The 22246-nt window shown below is 35.4% G+C and overlaps 1 protein-coding gene across 3 annotated transcripts in view; it reads left to right on the top strand.

The window, feature by feature from the left end:
• PHTF1 (putative homeodomain transcription factor 1) overlaps positions 1-22246 on the top strand; it is a 62306-nt gene that overhangs the window by 1009 nt on the left and 39051 nt on the right. For 2 of the 3 annotated variants that reach the window (XM_021690273.1, XR_002480357.1), the window contains exons 3-5: positions 524-580; positions 19987-20056; positions 20522-20680. In XM_021690273.1, coding sequence (XP_021545948.1) covers positions 524-580; positions 19987-20056; positions 20522-20680 — 286 coding nt within the window. Of the gene's footprint in view, positions 1-523; positions 581-7556; positions 7592-19986; positions 20057-20521; positions 20681-22246 lie in introns of those variants that run through there. The other variant, XR_006539892.1, reaches the window with a different exon arrangement.

Genomic DNA, 22246 nt, shown 5'->3' with positions numbered 1-22246 from the left:
ACTTAGATGGAAAACCGATGCACAAGGTCATTAGGTCTTTTAAACTCAGCTCCAGGTCCCCGAATAAGATTTTCTAGTCCCCCCGCCTTCTCCAGGCTGCATCACACAATGCCACAGCAACGCTTTGAAAGTTTGCTTCTGATCAAACTGCTGTTGTTTTTTTTTAGACCTGAAACTTTTATCTTCACAGCTCAGATTGGTACTGTCAACAGTCTTACTGAGCTGCCCGTTACCTTTTATTCCTCTCTAGTTTTCCTACTGATGTTTTCCTTACGAAGTGGAAATATCTTGTAATAATTTGAAATATTTTGGACATTGCTTTTTAGCTTACTTTTAGATCCAGCTACTTTAGAATTTTGAAGGAAACAGCCCTTGGAAGTAATAATTTATTCTAACCTCTGAGAAGCATAATCATTTTCCAGGTATCATATTGATACTTAATAGTTTCATGACTTTTGTGAGATTTGACCTAAATAGAAGGATTTTCCTTTGCATTATTTAAATAGCCTGCTCCCTATTTCAGATTGGAGCATATGATCAGCAGATATGGGAAAAGTCAATCGAACAGACTCAGATTAAGGTAAATTGATTTCTTTGATTCTAGCTTTGTTTTACTGAATTAATGTGAAGAGTGGTTGTACTTTTTATAAAATCTGCGCTTATCCACCAAGTATGGATATTCTTTATTCTTTGACGTTTATAAGGAAGACAACACTGCAAGCAGAATGACAAATGACAATTGACATTTGGCGTCAGTATCAGGGAAATAGAAAGGAGTGGTTGGTCTATGATGAATTAGAAAGCAAATGTCCCCTATAAAGGGGGCTGTGGCTTCTTACGCTGGCAATGCAGCCCCAGGACTGCCAGAGCCTCAGAGTTTTCAAGAGAAGCTGGGAAGATGCATTTTTATGTGAAATATCCAGATTTTTTAGAGCGTCTTCCCTTTTCCCGCCTTTCCTCTACCTCCTCTCCCACCTCATTCTCCTCTTCTTTTTTCTTTCTTCTCCTTTTTCTCTTCCTGTGCAAGCCAAATCAAATCCATTTGTGGCCTGAATCACTTTTTCAATTACTGGTTTAGAGTATGGTTTTAAAAGTTCTCAGGTTCTTAAACTTTTTTCTACACTGCTTTTAGAACCGTGCAGATTCTTAGGGTAATTTCATGTTAACCAACCAAAAAGTGACATGGATTCAGAATGCCAGTTTATTAATTTATAATAGCAGAGGGGAGGGTTAAATAACCTAATGTTCCAAAGTCAGGGTTGGAACATTACTCAACATGTACTGGAGGAGATGGGAGGGTGGTGCAAATTAGTCATGGGAAGGTTGCTTGGTAGTCAAATGTAATCAGATAGTCTTGACAGATGTAGAAAAGCCTAAAGGACCATCTCTGCCCCTAAAAGAATGTCTCTCTATATTGACTTTAATACCTAGATCAACAGATTCAGGGTCTCACTTCCTTGGAATGTGCTGAATAATGGCTGGCAGATTCTTGTTTTGGACCTTGCTATTTTAAAGATTTGCTGCAGACCCTTTCTGAACACTTAAAAAAAATATATTACACCCACACATCCATATAATTTAATGGTTCTGTTTATCTCTAAGTCACATTGATTGGACTGGGATGTTTAAATCTCGGGTGAAATACATTTATCCAACACTTGTAGGGTGCATTCTTTTTATAGGCTAATCAACTGGCAAGTTGTTGGAACTACATGGTACATGGCTAACTTTCACAATTTTGTACAGTCCTTGATTTTTCTATGTTAAAGACATGGGGTAGGATGAATAACACCCCAGATTTTATTTTGGAACTCTCTAAATCCTGTTCTGTTAGTTGCTGTAAAGTACTGATAGTAAGTAAGGTATAATGGAAAGAGCATAGAACTGGGAGTTAGATCTTCTTTGTGTGATCCCTAGCCTTGTGATCTTGAGCAGCACTGTAGTTTTCCTGGATTTGGTTTCCTTATCCTTAAAAAGACTTTATTTACTGCTATAAAATTGCCTTACCTACCTTCTTCCCCTGCCCAACTAAAGATATTCTCATCTCTTAATTCCATGCCATTTTATGCATACCTTCCTTTTAGTATACCATATCAAAGTTACTTGTTAACCTGTGCATCTTCATAGGCCTCAAAGGTAGGAATTGTGTTTGCATTACCTTCTTAGAACATCTTGATTCATACTAGGAACTCAGTGTCTGTTGCTGTGTTTAATTAACACCATCTATTATGTTTTTTTATTCATTGTTCTGTCATAAGGTAATCTACCTAATTATTCCTTAATGTATACTTTTAATTTAGCAGCAGTGGAAAGAATAAAAGACAACTCTAAAACTTTTGCTGAGCTGATGTACCAACATGTTCTAGGTGCTAAGAATACAGTAAACAAGAGACACTTGAATTTCACAGTCTAATGGTGGTGGGAAAAAAGCCAAGATATCTTTTTATTTTTTAATTTTTTTAAAAGATTTTATTTATTTATTTGACAGAGACATAGCGAAAGAGGGAACACAAGCAGGGCGAGTGGGAGAGGGAGAAACAGACTCCCCGCTGAACAGGGAGCCCGATGCAGGGCTCGATCCCAGGATCCTGGGATCATGACCTGAGCCAAAGGCAGACGCTTAATGACTGAGCCACCCAGGCGCCCCCCAAGATATCTTTTTAAGTATGTTTAACTCTTAGACAAAAATTGACCAAAGTATAGGATACAAACTATTTAGTGCAGTTTAAAAATAGATTATACAAATATATTTTTTAACAAAAAATTAAAGAAAATTAAAAATAATGAGCAATATCAACATCAGATCACCATACAATAAAATTAGAAATTATGTAATAAAAATATAATTTGAGGCAAGAATGTACAATGGGGAAAAGACAGTCTCTTCAGGGCTCAACATCACTCATCATCAAAACCACAATGAGATGTCACCTCATACCAGTCAGAATGGCTAAACTCAAAAACACAAGAAATAACAAGTACTGGTGAGAATATGAAGGAAAAGGAAACCTTGTGCACTGTTGGTGGGAATGTAAATTGGTGCAGCCGCTGTGGAAAACAGTAAGGAAGTTGCTCAAAAAATTAAAAATAGAATTACCATATGACCTAGTAATCTACTAATGGGTATTTACCTAAAGAAAACAAAAACACTACTTCAAAAGGATATTTGCACCCCTATGTTTATTGCAGCATCATTGACAATAGCCAAGATACAGAAGCAACCTAAGTGTCCATCAGTAGATGAATGGATAAAGAAGTGGTGTGTGTATGTGTGTGTGTGTATGTGTGTGTGTGTGTGTGTATATATACACATATATAAAATATGTATATTATATATACATATATAAAATGGAATATTACTCAGCCACAAAAAAGAATGAGATCTTGCCATATGCAACAACTTGGATGGGCCTAGAGGATATAATGTTGAGTGAAATGAGTCAGACAAAGACAAATACCATATGATTTCACTCATGTGGAATTCATGAAACAAAAAAAAATGAATAAACAAAAAAGGAGACAGACAAAACAGACTCTTAAATACAGAGAACAAACTGGTGGTTGCCAGAAGGGAAGTGGATGTTGATGGATGGGTGAAATAGATCAAAGAGATTAAGAGGATACTTATTGTAATAAGTAACATAGAGAATTGTTGAATCATCATATTGTACACCTGAAACTGTATGTTAATTATACTTCAATAAATAATAAAACAAAAGGTTGTTACCACTGGAAAGAGAAAAATTTGCAAATGTGAGGACATGGGAATAAAACATAGCAATTGCTTCAATTAAAAAATATAATTCAAAATTATAAAAGATGTAAACTTTAAAAATCTTAACTATGAGTATGAAAAGTGATGTGAACTCTTCCACAAATGTTTCTTGAGCTACTGTGTTTAAGGATTTTGCTAGATGCTGAGCACAAGGGGAAAAGTACTTATAAACAGAAGTATAATACTTGTTTAAGAAAAGAACAAATAGCCCTATCTGTATCTGATTGGAGTATAAGGTATATAGGTGAGATGATAGGCCATGTATCAGTTTGGAGCTGATTTGACTGATTCACTAAGAACTTTTGATATTATTCTATAGAAAATGGAAACATTTTCATGGTTTTTGAATAGGGAGGCCACATGGTGTTTGTGTTTTTGAAGGATAGAAGGACAGACATAACAAAATCTATGGAATGTTTCTGAAGTAATACTTGATGAAATTATATCACTCTAAATGTCTATATGAACAAAAAATGTCTAGATTGACTAGGCAGAAAGAGTTACAGTGATTCAAGTTAATATATGAAGAATCTAGAGAAAGAAAATAATTCCAAGTAAAGAAGGGAAAGAAATACCAAAAATAAAACTAAAGCAATCATTATGTATTTTTCTTTTTTTTTTTTTTTTTAAGGTTTTATTTATTTGACAGAGAGAAAGACAGCCAGAGAGGGAACACAAGCAGGGGGAGTGGGAGAGGGAGAAGCAGGCTTCCCACGGAGCGCAGGGAGCCTGATGCGGGGCTTGATCCCAGGACCCTGGGATCATGACCTGAGCTGAAGGCAGATGCTTAACTGACTGAGCCACCCAGGCGCCCCAATCATTATGTATTTTTCAATTGCCAAGTATTTGCTGAGCTCCTACCTACCACGTGTCAGGTAGTAGGCTAGGCACTAATATCTACATAGTGATGAGCAAAAACACTCAATATTTTTCTTTTCATGGAGCTTAAAGTAAATTGGGAGAGAAACAATAATAAAAATCCTATTAATGAATAAAATTTATTTATTTTTACAAGAAGAAGAGCTTATTTACAAGCCATTACAGTTATAACAAGGGAAATGGACTTAGTCAAGGAGGTCAGGAAGCCTTCCCTGAGGAACTGATACTTAAATGAGATCTGAAGGATGAATAGCAGTTAATTAAGTCAAGAACAAATACGCTAATCCTCCACAAACTCTTTCAGAAAACAGAGGAGGAAGTACACTTCCCCACTCTTTTTTTTTTTTTTTTAAGATTTTATTTATTTATTTGACAGAGAGAGACACAGTGAGAGAGGGAACACAAGCAGGGGGAGTGGGAGAGGGAGAAGCAGGCTTCCCGCTGAGCAGGGAGCCGATGCGGGGCTCGATCCCAGGACCCTGGGATCATGACCTGAGCCGAAGGCAGACGCTTAACGACTGAGCCACCCAGGCGCCCCTTCCCAAGTCATTTTATGAGATCAGTATTATCCTGATTCCAAAGCCAGACAAAGACATCACAAGAAAAATCGTTGTGAACATAGGTGTGAAATCTTTGAGAAAATATTAGCAAACCAAATTCAACAACATATAAAATGGATTATCTACTGTGACCAAGTGGGGTTTATCCTAGGAATGCAATGTTGGTTTAGCATTTGAAAATAAATTAATGTAATATACCATATTGATAGAATAAAGGACAAAACTGCATGATCTTCTCATTAGAAACAAAAGCATTTGACAGAATTTAATGCCCATTAATAATAAAATAGAAATAAAAAGTAATTTCCTCAATCTGTCAAAGGGTGTCTACAAAAAATCTATAGCCATAGGTTAGGATTTACTCCAGAATATCCCACTGAAAAATGAAAAGACAAGCCATAGACTGGGAGAAAACATTTTATATTTATATATTTTTAATATATTTAGAGTATTTGTATGTACAATATATAAAGAACTCCTGCAACCCAATAAGAAGACAAAAAACCCAATACAAAAATGGGCAAAATATTCAAATGGATATTTTACCAAAGAAGGTAAATGAATGGCTAATGGGCACGTGAAAATATGCTCAACATTGTTAGTCATTAGGGAAGTACAAATTAAAATCATAGTGAGATACTACCATACACCTGTTAGAATGGCTAAAATTCAAAAGAGTGACCTTACCAAGTGTTGACAAAGACATGGAGGAATTAAAATGCTCTTACACTGCTGGTGGGAATGGAAACTGGAAAATAGTTTGGTAGTTTCTTAAAAAATTAAATATGTACTTTCCATATACCCAGCATTTCTACTCCTAGGTATCTATCCAGAAGAAATAAAAACATATGAGCACATGCAAATATTCATAGCAGTACTATTTGTAATAGCCAAAAACTGGGGGAAAAAGTCCAAATGTCTATCAGCTAGTGAGTGATAAACAAATATACTATAACTATGCAATGGGATATGACTTAGCAATTAAAACTATTAATACATGCTACAAAATAGATGAACCTCAAAAATGTTATGTTACATGAAAGGGGCCAGACACAAAAGACTGTATACTGTGTAATTCAGTTTATATGAAATTTCTACAAAAGGCAGATATATAGAAATAGAAAGCAGATTAATGGCTGCCTGTGGCTGGGGAATAGGAACAGAGATTTACTGCCATTCTTGTTTTTGAGTTAATGGAAATGTTCTGAAACCTGAATATGCTGATGGTTGCACAACTCTATAAATATACTAGAAATCTACTAAATTAATTACTAAGACTGCACACCTAAAAATGGATGTTTTATAATATGTAAATTATATCTCAATATAACTATTTTCTTAGGTTATGCCAATAGAAAAACATAGGAGAAATCATAATATTGTACACAAGAATGTCATACATATTCCCAATGAAAACTGTCTTCTAAAATTTCTTAATTGGGAGAATATATTAAATTTAAGGTCTAACATCATTTTCAGTGATGAAGCTCAACTTAGTCACTCCCATATCCCTTGGGATATATTTGCTAAGATGAGCATTCTAGTATTTTTTTAAATTTCTTTTTATTTTTTTTAAGTTTTCATTTAAATTCCTGTTAACATACAGGGTACTATTAGTTTCAGGTGTACAATATAGTGATTCAACACTTCCATACATCACCTGGTGTTCATCACAAGTGCACTCCTTAATCCCCTTCGCCTATTTCACCCATCTCCCCACACACCTCCCCGCTGGTAACCATGAGTTTGTTCTCTATAGTTAAAAGTCTGTCTCTTGGTTTGCCCCTGTCTCTTTTTTTCTCCTTTGCTCATTTGTTTTGTTTCTTAAATTCCACATATGAGTGAAATCATATGATCTTTGTCTTTCCCTGACTTACATATTTCACCTAGCATAATACTCTCTAGCTCCATCCAGGTGTTGCAAATGGCATCCATTCTTTTTGATGGCTGAGTAATATTCCACTGTATATATGTATGTATGTATAGATATATACATACATACAACCACATCTTTATCCATTCATCAGTCCAGGGACACTTGGGCTGCTTCCGTAATTTGGCTATTGTAGATAATGCTTCTATAAACATTGGGTGCATGTGTCCCTTCAAAGTAGTATATTTGTATTCTTTGTTTTTCTTTGGTTTTCCTTCCTTCCCTCCTTCCTTCCTTCCTTCCTTCTTTCTTTCCTTCCTTCCTTCCTTCTTTCTATTTTTCTTAAATTTTTTTTTAGAGAGAGCACAAATGGGAGGGGCAGAGGGAGAGAAAATCCCAAGGAGACTCTGCGCTGAGTCCAGTGCTGGACCTGATCTCATGACCCTGAGATCACAACCTGAGCTGAAACCAAGAGCTGGATGCTCAACTGACTGTGCCACCCAGGTGCTACTTTTTAATTTTTTTCTAATTAATATTAGAATAACAAATATCAGTGTTTGAAAATGACATGATTTTATACCTAGAAAATTTTATTATTTTTTTTATTCCTAGAAAAAGTCTTAAGGGCTAATCATAAGCACAAAGGTGATTTCAACTGTATTTATAATGTTTTATTTCTTAAGCTGGAGGGTGGGGTACATGACAGATGAGACTCTTCATTGAAGATGATGATTTGAATATGTGCCTTAATCTCCATCTGATCTCTTTTGAAACCCCTCTAAAATTACAATAAATAGGAAAAAAGTATTAGTCCACAAGGATTAAAGGAATGGGAGAGAAGACTACTGTAAATGAGAGCTATTAACATAATTTTGAAAGTTGGAAAGTGAAGAAAGTAAAAATGTAAGTGTCTGTTGTAGGGAATGCCAGTATAAAACAAATGACCTTTCTGTTTAAAACTCCTGTATTTAATTTCTGAAAGACACAAGAATTAGATGCATCTGGTAGATCTGCAGGTATGAGGTGGAACTGAAAATAAGATTGTTTGGGCCATTTATAAGGGGCAATAGACCTATCCCCAGATCTTCTTCCTTACTCTACATGGTCACATAGTTACCCTCACTTCCTCTGACAGAGGGTTGGATGGAAGCTTGCTGTCTCGAGAGGCTGAGCCAGAGAAGTGCTGGATTCTGGAATACCAGACACAGAGTGGGGTGAAATAATGTACTAATAATGGAGATGAAAAGTCTGGTGGCCAGGTTTATGATCTCCAACAGAAGACTGGAATTGCTTCTTGCAGAAACTGGCCAGCTAAAAAGACCAAAGGATACTGGAAATGAAATGTCTGGCTACCCCTCTACAATGAGGCCCGCTGCTTAACAAATTTCACCCATTGCACACTGAACTCTCATTCAGCATGTTAGTGCCTCACTTTTAAATGTAAATGGATAGTTGAAAATCATCAAATATTTGAAACCTAAGGAAAAAGGAGATAAAGGAATGACAAAGGAATCATAAGAATGCTATTTTTAAAGATATAGTTAATATGTGTAAAGAACTGGATACTTAAAAAAAAAAGGAAAGAAAAAAAAATGGACTAGAGATGAAAAAGTAAGAGAACCAGAAAACAAAAATACCCAATAAATTTAGTAGAAAAGTGGAAGGTAAAGTTGCAGCCATTTCTCAAAAAAAATCATACAAAAGAACAAAGAAAAAGAAAATAGAAAAGTGAGTACAGTTCATGAAGGAAGCCTAACAACCAGCTAAGAGGTGTTCCAGAAAAAGGAAATACATGGAGGGGAAGAAATTATCAAATAAATAATACATTTACCAGAACTGAAATATACACATTTTGAAATTGGAAAGATTTTAACAAAGATTCATATTAGTTACAGGTGTATAACACAACCATCTGACATTTATATGCATTACAAAATGCTCAACATGGTAAGTGCAATTATCATCTGTCACCATAAAAGTTTATTACAATATTCTTGACTGTATCTGCTATATATATATATATATATACACACACATATATATATATGCTGTGCTTTCATCCCCATGACTTACTCATTTTATAAATGGAATTTTGTACCTCTTAATCCCCTTCACCTATTTTGCCCATCCTAACCCCCCTTTCCTCTGGCAACCACCAGTTTGTTCTCTGTATTTATGAGGTTGTTTATTGTTTAGTTTGTCTTTTTGTTTTGTTCTTTAGATTCCACATATGAGTGAAATCATGTGGTATTTGTCTTTCTCTCAATTCTTTCACTTAGCTCTAGGTCCATCCATGCTGTCATAAGTGGCAAAATTTCATTTTTTTTTGTGGCTAACATTCCATTGTATGCATATCCCATATCTTCTTTCTTTATTCATCTATCACTGGAAACTTAGGTTGCTTCTATATATTGGCTACTGTCAGTAATACTGCAGTAAACATAGGGGTGCATATATCTTTCTGAATTAGTGTTTTTGTTTTCTGTGTATATACCTGATACCCAGAAGTAGAATTGGGTATTGGATTGTATAGAATTTCTATAACTTAAGTTTTTGAGGAGCATCCATACTGTTTTCTGTAGTGGCTGAAATGTGCATTCCCAATGTGCATTCACACCAACAGTGCACGAGGGTTCCCTTTTCTCCACAACTTTGCCAATACTTGTTATTTTTTGTCTTTTTGATACTAGCCATTCTGACGGGTGTGAGGTGATATCTCATTGTGGTTTTGATTTGTATTTCCCTGATAATGAGTAATGTTGAGCACTTTTTCATGTGTCTCTTGGTCATCTGCATGCTTCTTTGGAAAAATGTCTCTTCAGTTCCTCTGCCCATTTTTAGATCGGATTATTTATTTTTTTGGTGCTGAGTTCTATGAGTTATTTATATACTTTGGATATTATCTGCTTGTTGAACATATTGTTTGCAAATATCGTCTCCCATTCAGTAAGTTGCCTTTTCATTTTGCTAATGGTTTCCTTCACTGTGCATCTTTTAGGAGTTTTATGGTTTCAGGTCTTACATTTAGGTCTTTAATCCATTTTGAGTTTATTTTTGCACGTGGTTTAAAAAAGTGGTCCAGTTTCATTCTTTTGTATGTAGCTGTCCAGTTTTCCCACACCATTTATTGAGGAGACTGACTTTTCCTCCTTATGTATTCTTGCTTTGTTTGTTGTAGATTAATTGACCATACTAGCATGAGTTTATTTCTGGGTCCTCTATTCTGTTTTATTGATCTATGTGCCTATTTTTGTGCCAGTACTAACTATACTGTTTTGATGACTATAGATCTTTGGTATGGTTGGAAATCTGATATTCTGATACCTCCAGCTTTGTTTTTCTTTCTCAAGATTGCTTAGGCTATTTGAGGTCTTTCATGGCTTCATACAAATTTTAGGATTATTTTTTTCTAGTTCTGTGAAAAATGCTATTGGTATTTTGGTAGGGATTGCACTGAATCTGTAGATTGCTTTGGGTATTATGGACATTTTAACAATATTAACTTTTCCAATCCATGAGCCATGGTATATCTTTTATTTGTGTCATCCTCAATTTCTTTAATCAGTGTCTTAAAGTTCTTGAATATAGGTCTTTCACCTCCTTGGTTAAATTTATTCCTGTGTGTTTTATTCTTTTTGATGCAAACATCAGCGAGATTGTTTTTAAATTTCTCTTTCTGCTAGTAGTTATTGGTATAGAGAAATGATCCACATTTGTTAATTTTGTGTCCTACAACTTTACTGAATTCATTTATTCTAATAGTTTTTGGGGGCAGTCTTTAGGTTTTCTATATATAGTATCATGTAATCTACAAGTAAGGACAGTTTTACTTCTTCCTTACCAATTTGGATGCCTTTTTTTTCTTTTTCTTGTCTGATTGCTGCAGCTAGGAGTTCCAGCACTATGTTGAAAAAAAGTGGTGAGAGGAGACATCCTTGTCTTGTTCCTGATCTTAGCGGGAAAGTTTTTGGCTTTTCACTGCTGAGTATGATGTTAGTATGATGTTAGCTGTGGGTTTGTCATGTATGGCCTTTATTTTGTTGATGAAAGGATCTTTTGAGTGATTAGCAACTATACTAAGGAGCATTATCATATTTCAGAACTTAAAAAGCAAACTTGGTTCAATCTACCTTGTGTGTTTCTCTTGTGTCTCTTTTACTAGTCACACCAGACACTTTGCTTCTGTCACCAAACATGTGGAAGCGTTCCCCAACACCATGCCGTTCTCTCTGAAACCACTCAGGGGATCCTACAATTCAACTCAACTCTGATGCTATCTACCTGAATATAGTGTCACATACCACAAGTTAAAGGCTCAGTCCCACAAGGCTGCTGCCACCCCACTTTGGATACCAGTCATAAGTAGTAGGTCCCCAGGTTACCCACAACTTCTGTCCAACATGGCTAAAATCAGGTTCCCATGACCCCTTTCTCAGGTTTGATTAATTTGCTAGAGAGGCTTACAGAACTCAGAGAAACACTTACTTACATTTACCAGTTTATTAAAGGATATGATAATGGATACAGATGAACAGCTAGATGAAGAGATACATAGGGCAAGGTCTGGGAGGATCCAGAGTATGGGAGCTTGTTTTCCTGTGGAGTTGGGGTATGTCACCCTCCTAGTGTGGATGTGTTCAACAAACGGGATGCTCCCTCACCCCCATACTGTTGGAGTTTTTATGCCAAGTTTATTAGCCAAGTATAAGGCACCACATGAAGATATATTCAGATTTTCAAAGTTTCAAAAAAATATATCACCCATGTCCCCTCTCAGAAAGCATGGGAAAACATATACTGTATTATAATGAATGAGTAAACCAAAAAAGAGGAATTCATAGTACAGGAAACAGGATAGCCAGCACAGAGTGAGATAAAGGGAATTCCAGGATAATTAAGAGATGTCCAAGGATGACAGTTTATATATCAGGCCTGGAAAACAATGAGACCAGAAAGGAGGAGGAAGATAGGAAACTGATATAGGTATCTTCAAGGGGGAAAAAAAGAAACTGGTATTTGTTGTGTTTGGGTATATTGGGTGCAAATTTGTAACACTTATAGGGAGTTTCAAGGTGAATTAGTAATATATATTTAGAAAATCAAGTGAATGAAAAAATGAAGCTTGCCATATATGGCCTTTATTATGTTGATGTTCATTCCCTCCATACCCAGTTTGTTGAGAGTTTGTATCATAAATGGATGTTGAATTTTGCCAAATGCTTTTTCTACATCTATTGAGATGACAATATGATTTTTATCCTTAATTTTGTTATGTAACGTATTACACTGATTGATTTGTGAGTGTTGAACCATCCTTGCATCCCTGGAATAAATCCCACTTGATTGAGGTGTGTGATCCTTTTAATGTATTGTTGAATTCAGTTTGCTAATATTTTGTTGAGAATTTTTTATCTACATTCATTAGGGATATCGGCCTGTAATTTACTTTTCTTGTAGTGTCCTGGTCTGGTTTTAGTATCATGGTAATGCTGACTTCATAAAATGAGTTTGAAAGCATTCCTGCCTCTTCTGTTTTTTGGAAGAGTTTGAGAAGGATTGATATTAATTCTCTGAATGTTAGGTAGAATTCACTAGTGAAGCCATCTGGTATGGGAATTTTGTTTCGTTGGGAGGTTTTTGATTACTGATTCAATCTCCTTATTATTAATCAGTCTGTCCAAATTTTCTATTTCTTCCTGACTCCGTTTTGAGAGGTTTTGTGTTTCTGGGAGTTTATCCATTTCTTTTAGGTTGTCCAATTTGTTGCCATATAATTGTTCATATTAGTTTTTTTTATGATCCTTTGTTTTTATGGTATCAGTTGTAACATTTCCTCTTTCATTTCTGATTCTGTTTATTTGAGTCCTTTTTTTTCCCCCCTTGGTAAGTGTAGCTAAAGATTGTCAATTTTGTTTATCTTTTAAAGAAACCAGCTCTTAGTTTGTTGATCTTCTCTGTTGTCATCTTTTTAGTTTCTATTTCATTTTTTTTTCTGTTCTGATCTTTGCTATTTCCTTCTATAACTCTGGATTTGTTCCTCTTTTCTAGTTTCTTGAGCTGTAGAGTTAAGGTGTTGTTTATTTGTTAGGGTTCTTTCTTAATGTAGGCATTTATCACTATGAACTTCACTCTCAGAACTGCTTTTGTTTCATCCCATAAGTTTTGGTATGTTGTATTTTCATTTGTTCTCAAATTTTTAAATTCCTCTTTTGACTTCTTCTTTGACGCATTGTTTTTTTTTAGTAGCATGTGGTTTAATCTACACGTATTTGTGAATTTTCCTTTTTTTTTTTTGGTAATTGATTTCTAGTTTCATACCATTGTGTTCAGAAAAGTGCTTGATATTTCATTCTTCTTAAATTTATTAAGACTTGTTTTGTGGCCTAATATGATCTATCCTGGAGAATTTATTATGTGCACTTGAGAAAGAATGTGTATTCTGTTGCTTGTGGTTGGAATGTTCTGTGTATATCTGTTAAGTCCATTGTATCTAATGTGTCTTTTGAGGCCAATGTTTCCTTATTATTATTACTTTTAATTTTTATTCAATTTCTTTAAACTAATAGAAAAACACAGTTCACCCATTTCTCCCACCCCCAGCTCTTGCAACCACCAATCTCTTGTGTATCTGTAAGTGTGGCTTGTTAGTTTTGGGTTTTTAATTTTTTTTAGGTTCCACATATAAGATAAATCATATTTTATTTGTCTTTTTGTGTATGACTTATTTCACTTAGCATAATGCCCTCAAAGTCCATCCATTTTGTCACAAAAGGCAAGATCTCCCAGTCCACAGCTAACATCATAGTGGTGAAGAGCTGAAAGCTTTTCCTCTAAGATCAGGAACAAGACAGGATGCCCATTTTTCCACTCTTATTCAACATAGTATTGGAAGTCCTAGCCAGAACAATTAGGCAAGAAGAAGAAATAAAAGGCATTCAAATCAGAAAGGAAGAAGTAAAACTGTTACATTTTGCTGATGACATCATATATTATTTACAAAACCCTAAATAACTCCACCAAAAACAATGATAATAAATGAATTCAGTAAAGTCACAGGATACAAAATCAATATATAGAAATCTGTTGCATTTCTCTATACTAAAAACAAACTATCAGAACAAGAAAGAAAACAATGAGAATATGCCATTTGTAAATATCTATGCATCCAGTGTAGGAGTACCCAAATATATAAAGCAAATATAAACAGACCTAAAGGGAAAAAATAGACAATGATACAGTAATCATTGGGAGCTTCAGTACCCCACTTTCAACAATGGATAGATCATCCAGACAGAAAATCCTAAGGAAACATTGGACTTGAACTATACTTTAGGCCATATAGAACTAACAGACACATAAAGAACATTCTACCCAACAGCAGCAGAATACACATTCTTTTCAGGCACCCATGGAAATATCTCCAGGATAGATAATTTGTTAGATCATAAAACAAGTCTTAACAAATTTAAGAAAATTGAATTTATTTCAGGTACCTTTTCTGACCACAGTGGTATTAAACTAGAAATCAGTAACAGGAGGAAAAGTGGAAAATTCACAAATATGTGGAAATTAAGCAACATACTTTTGAACAACCAATAGGTCAAAGAGGAAATCAAAAATACCTTGAGAAAAAAAAAATCTTGAGACAAATGAAAATGAAAATGAAAATTTTTATACATTAACAATGTATGTAAACAATTCCATTTACAATAGCATCAAAAAGAAAAAAAATATTTAGGAACAAATTTAACCACAAAGGTGAAAGATCTGTACACTGAAAACTATGAAACATTGATGAAAGAAATTGAAGAAGACACAAAAAAATGGAAAGATATCTTATGTTCATTGATTGGAAGAACTATTGTTAAATGTCCATACTACCCAAAGTAATCTAGAGATTAAAAGCAGTCTATCAAAATTCCAATGGTATTTTTCACAGATGCAAAAAAAAAAAAAAAAAATCCTAAGATTCGTATGGAACTACAAAGAACTCCAAATAGCTAAAGCAGCCTTGAGTAAGAAGAGCAAAGGTGGAGGCATCACACTTCCTGATTTCAGATTATATTACAAAGCTATAGTAATCAAAGCAGTATGATACAGTCATAAAAGACACATAGACGAATGGGACAAAATGGAGACCCCAGAAATACACCCATGCTTACACAGTCAACTAACCTTTGGCAGAGGTGCCAAAATACATGATGGGAAAAAGAGTCTCTTCAATAAATGATGTTGGGAAAACTGGATAGATATCCTCATGCAGAAGAATGATATTGGACCTTTATTTTACACCACACATAAAAATCAACTCAAGATGGATTAAAGACTTAAGTGTAAGACCTGAAATTGTCCTAGAAGAAACCAGGGGCTCATTGGCCAAGAGTTTTTTGAATTTGACAAAAAAGCACAGACAACAAAAGCAAAAATTAACAAGTGAGACTACATCAAACTAAAAAGTGTTTTGCACGGCAAAGGAAGCAATAATGAAAAGGCAACCTATGGAATGGGAGAAAATATTTGTAAACCATATATCTGATAAATGGTTTACATTCAAAATATATAAGGAACTCTTACACCTCAATAGTTAAAAACAAGTAATCCAATTAAAAATGGACAAAGGACCTGAACAGACATTTTTCCAAAGAAGATATACCCAATGGGTATATGAAAAAGGTGTTTAACATCACTAATAATCAGGGAAATGTAAATCAAAACCATAGTGAGGTATCCCCTCACACCTGTCAGGACCGTTTGACTCTTATCAGAAAGTCAGAAGATAGTAAGTGTTGGTGAGGATGTAGAGAAAAGAGAACTTTTATATACTGATGGTGGGAATGTAAACTGGAATAACCATTATGGAAAACAGTATGGAGGCTTTTCAAAAAAAAATAGAACTATGATCTGATCCAGCTGTCCCATTTCTGGGTATTTGTCTGAAGGAAATAAAGGTCCACAAGGTCTTTGTCTGTTAGAAAATAATACATTGATATTTTTACTTTTACAATTTTAATTTCTGATTTTGTATGTAGCCAAGATAATTGTTATTCCCATGGATGTTATGCATATTTCAAAAATTAGTGTACGTGTGTTCCAAAGGATTATTTTTTTCTCTGAAATGTCTAACTTTCAAATTTTGATTCCTCCTTAGATTTAATTTTATTACATGTAGGGTTTTAGAACATTCTCCTCTAAAATCTATAGTTTGTAGTTGAAATGGATAGAAACATAGGATCCACTTAAGAGAAATTGTTTGGCCAAATCTGATTAGTTAAACAGAACTAAAGATCAATACTGGCTCAATGTCTGAAATGGCTGTAACCTTTAATTTTTACTTTAATTTTAATGCTTAAATACCTAATTTTAAAGGCTGGATTAGCATTTACACATGTTGAATATAAAATTAAAATTCATCTTTTAAAAGTTTTATTTATTAATAGTATTGAAACAAAACTGTGAGTCAAACCAGGAGTTTGAAACACAAAAGATAATTCACAAACTTACTTTTAATTTGAGGTGGTAGAAGACAAAGGCCCTGAAAGGATTCTTTCTTCATGCCCTGAAAAAAAAATTTATGACTAGATTTTTGGTTAAATGTGGTAGATTGGCCACACACTAAATTTATAATCTCTCCTTTCTGGGTTACCACTAAATTACACGAAAGGAATCCATAAAGGGGTTGTATAAAATGAATACATCCACAAAGTCGAGGAAAAAGATTGAGGAGGAAGATCTCAGTAGATAAGGAATCAACATATATTTGGAAGATGAAAAATGAATGGAAGAGAGTGCTAGGAGAGCAGGGGAAAATGCCAGTTGACCTGCAGAGCTCCCCAGAGAGGCTTAGGACTTGAATGCACCAGGTTTCATGTGAGGCAGTTAAATGGGGGATTGAATAACTTCGTATACGTAGAGATTGGACCTTTTGTCTTCTCATCAATCCCTTAAAGATGGGCAACAATGCCCTCATGAAGGAGACTGGTGATATTTCTTAGAAAATTCATTGGAGAACAGTCTGTGGACACTGGAGGGCAGGCAAGAATCACGATACTAAAAGCAGAATTGTGAGCCCCTTGGTTTAATCTCAAAACTTCCACCACAGAAATCTTTAGCCTTCCTAACCTTCAACCAAGGAGAATACTGGAATATTCTTTGAAGAGCCTTGAATGACCCCACAAAAAATGCCTCCAGATATTGACATTTGGTGATTCCCTTAAGCTGGTTGATTACTCTGCAGTGAAATCCCAAGTCTATAAGCTATGCTCATATACATAGAGCTTCCAATAAGTTTTCTGTTGAAGTAAAACATGTTCAGTAAATATGGATATACTTATACACATGCATATATAACAAAATTTTAAGTGTAAAGGTTGGGGAATTTTCTCAAACTTAATGTAGCCATGTAACCAGCATTAAGATCAAGAGATAGATAATTAGCAGTACCATAGAAGCTTCCCTTCCATACTCTTCCAGTCACTACTACCAACAGAGGTAGACCAGTCTCCTGACTACTAGTGCTGTGGATTAGTTTTGCCTTTTTGAACTTTATATAAATGAAATTATACAATACATACACATTTGAGTCTAATTTTTTTTTCAGTTTTATGTTTGTGAGATTCATTCATGTTGCATAATTGTATTTTATTCAGTACAACACCACAATTATTTATGCATTCTACTGTTGATGGGCAATATCCAATTATTGTCGCTAGGTAGTTTCCAGTCTGGAGCTCTTAGAAATTACTCTTCTATGAACATTTTGTACACATTATTTAGTGAAATACATACACATTTGTCTTGGATATGTACCTTGAAGTAGAATATTGAGTCCATCAGGTTTTCAGTGCTTCATTCTAATATATAAAGAAAGCCAGTGATTACTAGGTATTTGAATAAATCCTCCAAAATAAAAAGAACAGAAAGAAATGAACTCAAAGAGGCAAAATGAAAAATTCAATAGAACTTGAGGAAACTTCCAGAAAGCAGGTCAAAAAGACAAAAGAGGTAGAAAATAGGAAAGTTAACAAACTGAGGGTTGCTGGAGTGGTGGGGGGTGGGAGGGATGGGGTGGCTGGGTGATGGACTTTGGGGAGGGTATGTGCTATGGTGAGCGCTGTGAATTGTGTAAGACTGTTGAATCACAGACCTGTACCTCTGAAACAAATAATACATTATATGATAAAAAAAAAAAAAAAAGAGAGGGGGGGGGGGAATCAGAGGGGGAGACGAACCATGAGAGACTATGGACTCTGAGAAACAAAATGAGGGTTCTAGAGGGGAGGGGGGTGGGGGGGATGGGTCAGCCTGGTGATGGGTATTAAAGAGGGCACGTTCTGCAGGGAGCACTGCGTGTTATGCCCAAACAATGAATCATGGAACACTACATCAAAAATTAATGATGTAATGTATGGTGATTAATATAACATAATAAAATTAAATTAAATTTAAAAAAACCCCAAAAAACAAAAAAAGAAAATAGGAAAGTTAAGTCTGAGAAGGGAAGAAATATAAAAATAAATTATAAGAAAACTTCCCTAAAGCCACATAGAAGGGATTCTCAGCACAAGAGATGTAAAAGACTCATATCAAGGCATATCATTATCAAATTTCTGAACACCATGAATAAAGTGAAGATTCAAAGGAAAGGAACAATTGACATTCAAAGGATCAGGAATCAGAAAGGCACTAGAGTTTGTAACAGCAACATTAGAAGCTAGAAAACAGTAGAACAATGTCTTAATTCCTGAAGGAAAATTATTAACAACTTAGAATTCTACACTCTAGTGTAACCTTTTATTAGCATAAGGGTAAAATGAATTCATTTTCAGACATGCGAGGCTTAAAAAAGATATCTTCTGTGACCCCTTTCTCAGGAAGCTTCTGAAGGATGCACTCCAGAGACATGGGATGTAAGAGCTAGAGATTCACCACAGAGGTGAAGGGAGTTGTCAGGGTGATAGTGAGAAGTCTTGCATAAAGAGCTAGCTGTGCAGCCGGCCCCGAGAGCAACCAGTCTGATTGCAGCAGGAAGATAGAAGTTTCTGGGAAGGGCATTTCCAGGAATTTTTTTTTTTTTTTTCAAGAAAAAAAGACTTCGATTAATTTTCTGGCATTTGAGTATTTGGAAAATGATGTTTTAGCTGACTCTGTAGAGTAAATTAGGAGAATATAAAATATGGCTTACAGGGAACAATATTTAATAGTGATCATATCATAACTACTAATTACTGATTTATCAAAAATTAATATAACTATTGTAAGGATTTATGTTTTGGAGGTGGAAGTTAGGATGTGGGGATTAGTTGTGTAAGAGAGCTAAATTCTCATATACTGTATTAGGAGTCAGTGGATTATTTCTAAAATCAATAAATTAAAAAATGGCAGTATAAACATATTATTTAGAAGTAGAGAAGTAGGGGCACCTGGGTGGCTCATTCGGTTAAGCACCTGACTCTTGATCTCAGCTCAAGTCTTCAGGGTTGTGAGTTTAAGCCCTATGTTGGGCTCCATGCTGCATGTGGAGTTTACTTAAAAAAAAAAAAAAAAAAAGTATGGAAGTAAATACCAAGAGAACCGGTTTAAAAAAAAAAAAAAAGATGAAAGTTATTTGTTTTTGATCACTGAAACCGGGAGGAGAGGAGAAGGAATGAAGGGACTATTATTTTGTACTTCCTGATCCTTTGGCATTGTTGGATCATTTTAAAAAGCGATAAACGTATATTCCTGCATTACTTGGTAAACTACAAACTAAAACATTAATGATAAGTTATTTTAAGAACATTAGGATTAAAGTGTCCCCAGTAAAAGGGAGTCAGATATAGAAAAAAAGAAATGTAAGTTTACCTTTTGTATTTAAAAGGGCTTTTTACCCTTATCTCTGGTTTTGTTTTGTCTTATCGTAGGGCTTCAAAAACAAACCAAAAAAGATGGGTCACATAAAACCAGACTTGATTGACGTTGACTTAATCAGAGGTGAGTTGTAAAGTTGGTTTGTTTCTTATGTATTTTATTATATTATTTCATAGTGGTGCTAGAGATTCTTTTTTAGATATCGTCCCTATATGACAGTGTAATTTCCAAAAGGAATATTCTTCCTTCATCATTCAGGCCTTGGGATTTTTTTTTCCCTTTGCTTTGCTTCTTTGTGGTTATATAAATCACGTTAGGGTGAAAGAGGGATGAACTTGGAAACTGCTGTTGTGTAATTGAGAAAAATATATTGTATAACATTCGAGTCAGCCTGACTTATTTTGAGCTCCTGTCTTAGTGATTGAGGCAAGAAGTCACTGTATTTAATGAATATCTAAGAGGATTCTTTTTAACCAAACAGGCTGTATGGTGATTTTTGCTCTCAGCTGTTCTTAACACAGTGTTACGAGTAGGCATTAGTATAGTGTATGTAAATGTTTGATGTTTTGTTTTATTGTATATTTAAAGGCTCAACATTTGCCAAAGCCAAACCTGAAATTCCATGGACATCTCTGACTCGGAAGGGGCTTGTTCGAGTTGTGTTGTTTCCATTGTTCAGCAGTTGGTGGATTCAGGTTACCTCTTTAAGAATCTTTGTTTGGCTGCTACTACTTTACCTCATGCAAGGTAATGAGAGGGGTGGAATACTGTAACCGTTTCTCTCTGCTGCTTTTGCTATTAGATAATGCAGACTTTACTGTCCTTACATTTACCCGTTCATTTGAGAGTTTACAGTGCAAAGAAATGAAAGGATATACACCATTTGGAGATCATCTTAGATTTATTTGCTCACAGAGGCAAACACAGTTGTCTAACTCATCTTTCTTGAATTTCTCTCCACCTGTCTCACTGGCCAGGTCTTTTCAATCTTTGTTCTGTGTGACCTTTGACTATTGGATTACCTCAAGGTTGGACCCTGGATTCTCTTCTCTAGGTACTCTCATCAAACCCCATTGTTTAAATATAGCTGATAAACTGGTGATTCTCAAATTTTTATCTTCAGGCCAGATCTCTGCTGAACTGCAGACTTGTAAATCTAACTGCCTGCTTTCAGGCATTTATGTGTAGAGATTTAAAAGGGATCTTGAACCTATCATATCCAACATGGCACTCTGGATTTTTTTTGTTGTTTTTTTTTTTCCCATGGTCTACCACACCAGCATTGCTTTGCCTAGACCACTGGAATAATGTCTACTCTGAGCCTCCTCTCTACCATCTATTCTTTTCACACCAGTTAGAGAAATCTTTTACAGTAGAATCCATATCATGTCATTTTCCTGCTTAAAACCCTTGAGAGACTTCTCATTGGCCTTGGAGTGAAATCCAGACTCCTCACTGCAGCCTGCAGGGCCCTCCCATGATCTCTTCCCTGCTGGCCTCTCAGAGGCCGTGCCCTATTCCTTGCTCGCTGGGGGCATCATGGCCTTTTTCTGTGCTTTGCACTGAGCTCTTCCTTCTGTTTGAAACAATCTTAAGGCTTTTCACATGGCTGTCTTTTTTCTCGTCTTTAGGATCTGAGCTCAGATGGAACTTTCACTGAGAGGCCATCCCTATCTATACTTTCTAAATAGTCCTACTGTTCCCCAGGAATCTATTTTAATTTCTGCATTACCCAACTACCTGATGTTGGCTTTTCTCTTCTCACTATGTGCAGGAGTCCAGCACATTCTCTATACCACTATATGGCCACTGCCTACCAGGAATACTTTTCGAAATGGGACCACGTATGCACTCTGGTTATACCTGAACAAAAAGACATGTATTAGAACAGAGTAGGTGAAGGTTGGGTTAGGGTGGAAGGATTTGGGGTGATTTTTGTTTTCTTTTATCTGTGCTGGGGTTTTTTTTGAGTTGTTTAATAAAGTTATAGGGGGAAAGATAAATGTATGAATTTACAAATCTATAAGTTTAATTTTCTAAAGTTGTGACAGTGCTGTCCAATAGAATTTCTATGATGATAGAAATGTTCTGTGTCGGGCGCCTGGGTGGCTCAGTTGGTTAAGCGACTGCTTTCGGCTCAGGTCATGATCCTGGAGTCCCGGGATCGAGTCCCGCATCGGGCTCCCTGCTCGGCGGAGAGCCTGCTTCTCCCTCCGACCCTCCCCCCTCTCATGTGCTCTCTCTCTCTCTCTCTCTCTCTCTCTCATTCTCTCTGGCTCAAATAAATAAATAAAATCTTTAAAAAAAAAAAAA

Source organism: Neomonachus schauinslandi, chromosome 4, assembly GCF_002201575.2.
Source record: "Neomonachus schauinslandi chromosome 4, ASM220157v2, whole genome shotgun sequence".
Lineage (NCBI taxonomy): Eukaryota > Metazoa > Chordata > Mammalia > Carnivora > Phocidae > Neomonachus > Neomonachus schauinslandi.
This window is presented reverse-complemented; position numbering and strand designations above follow the sequence as displayed.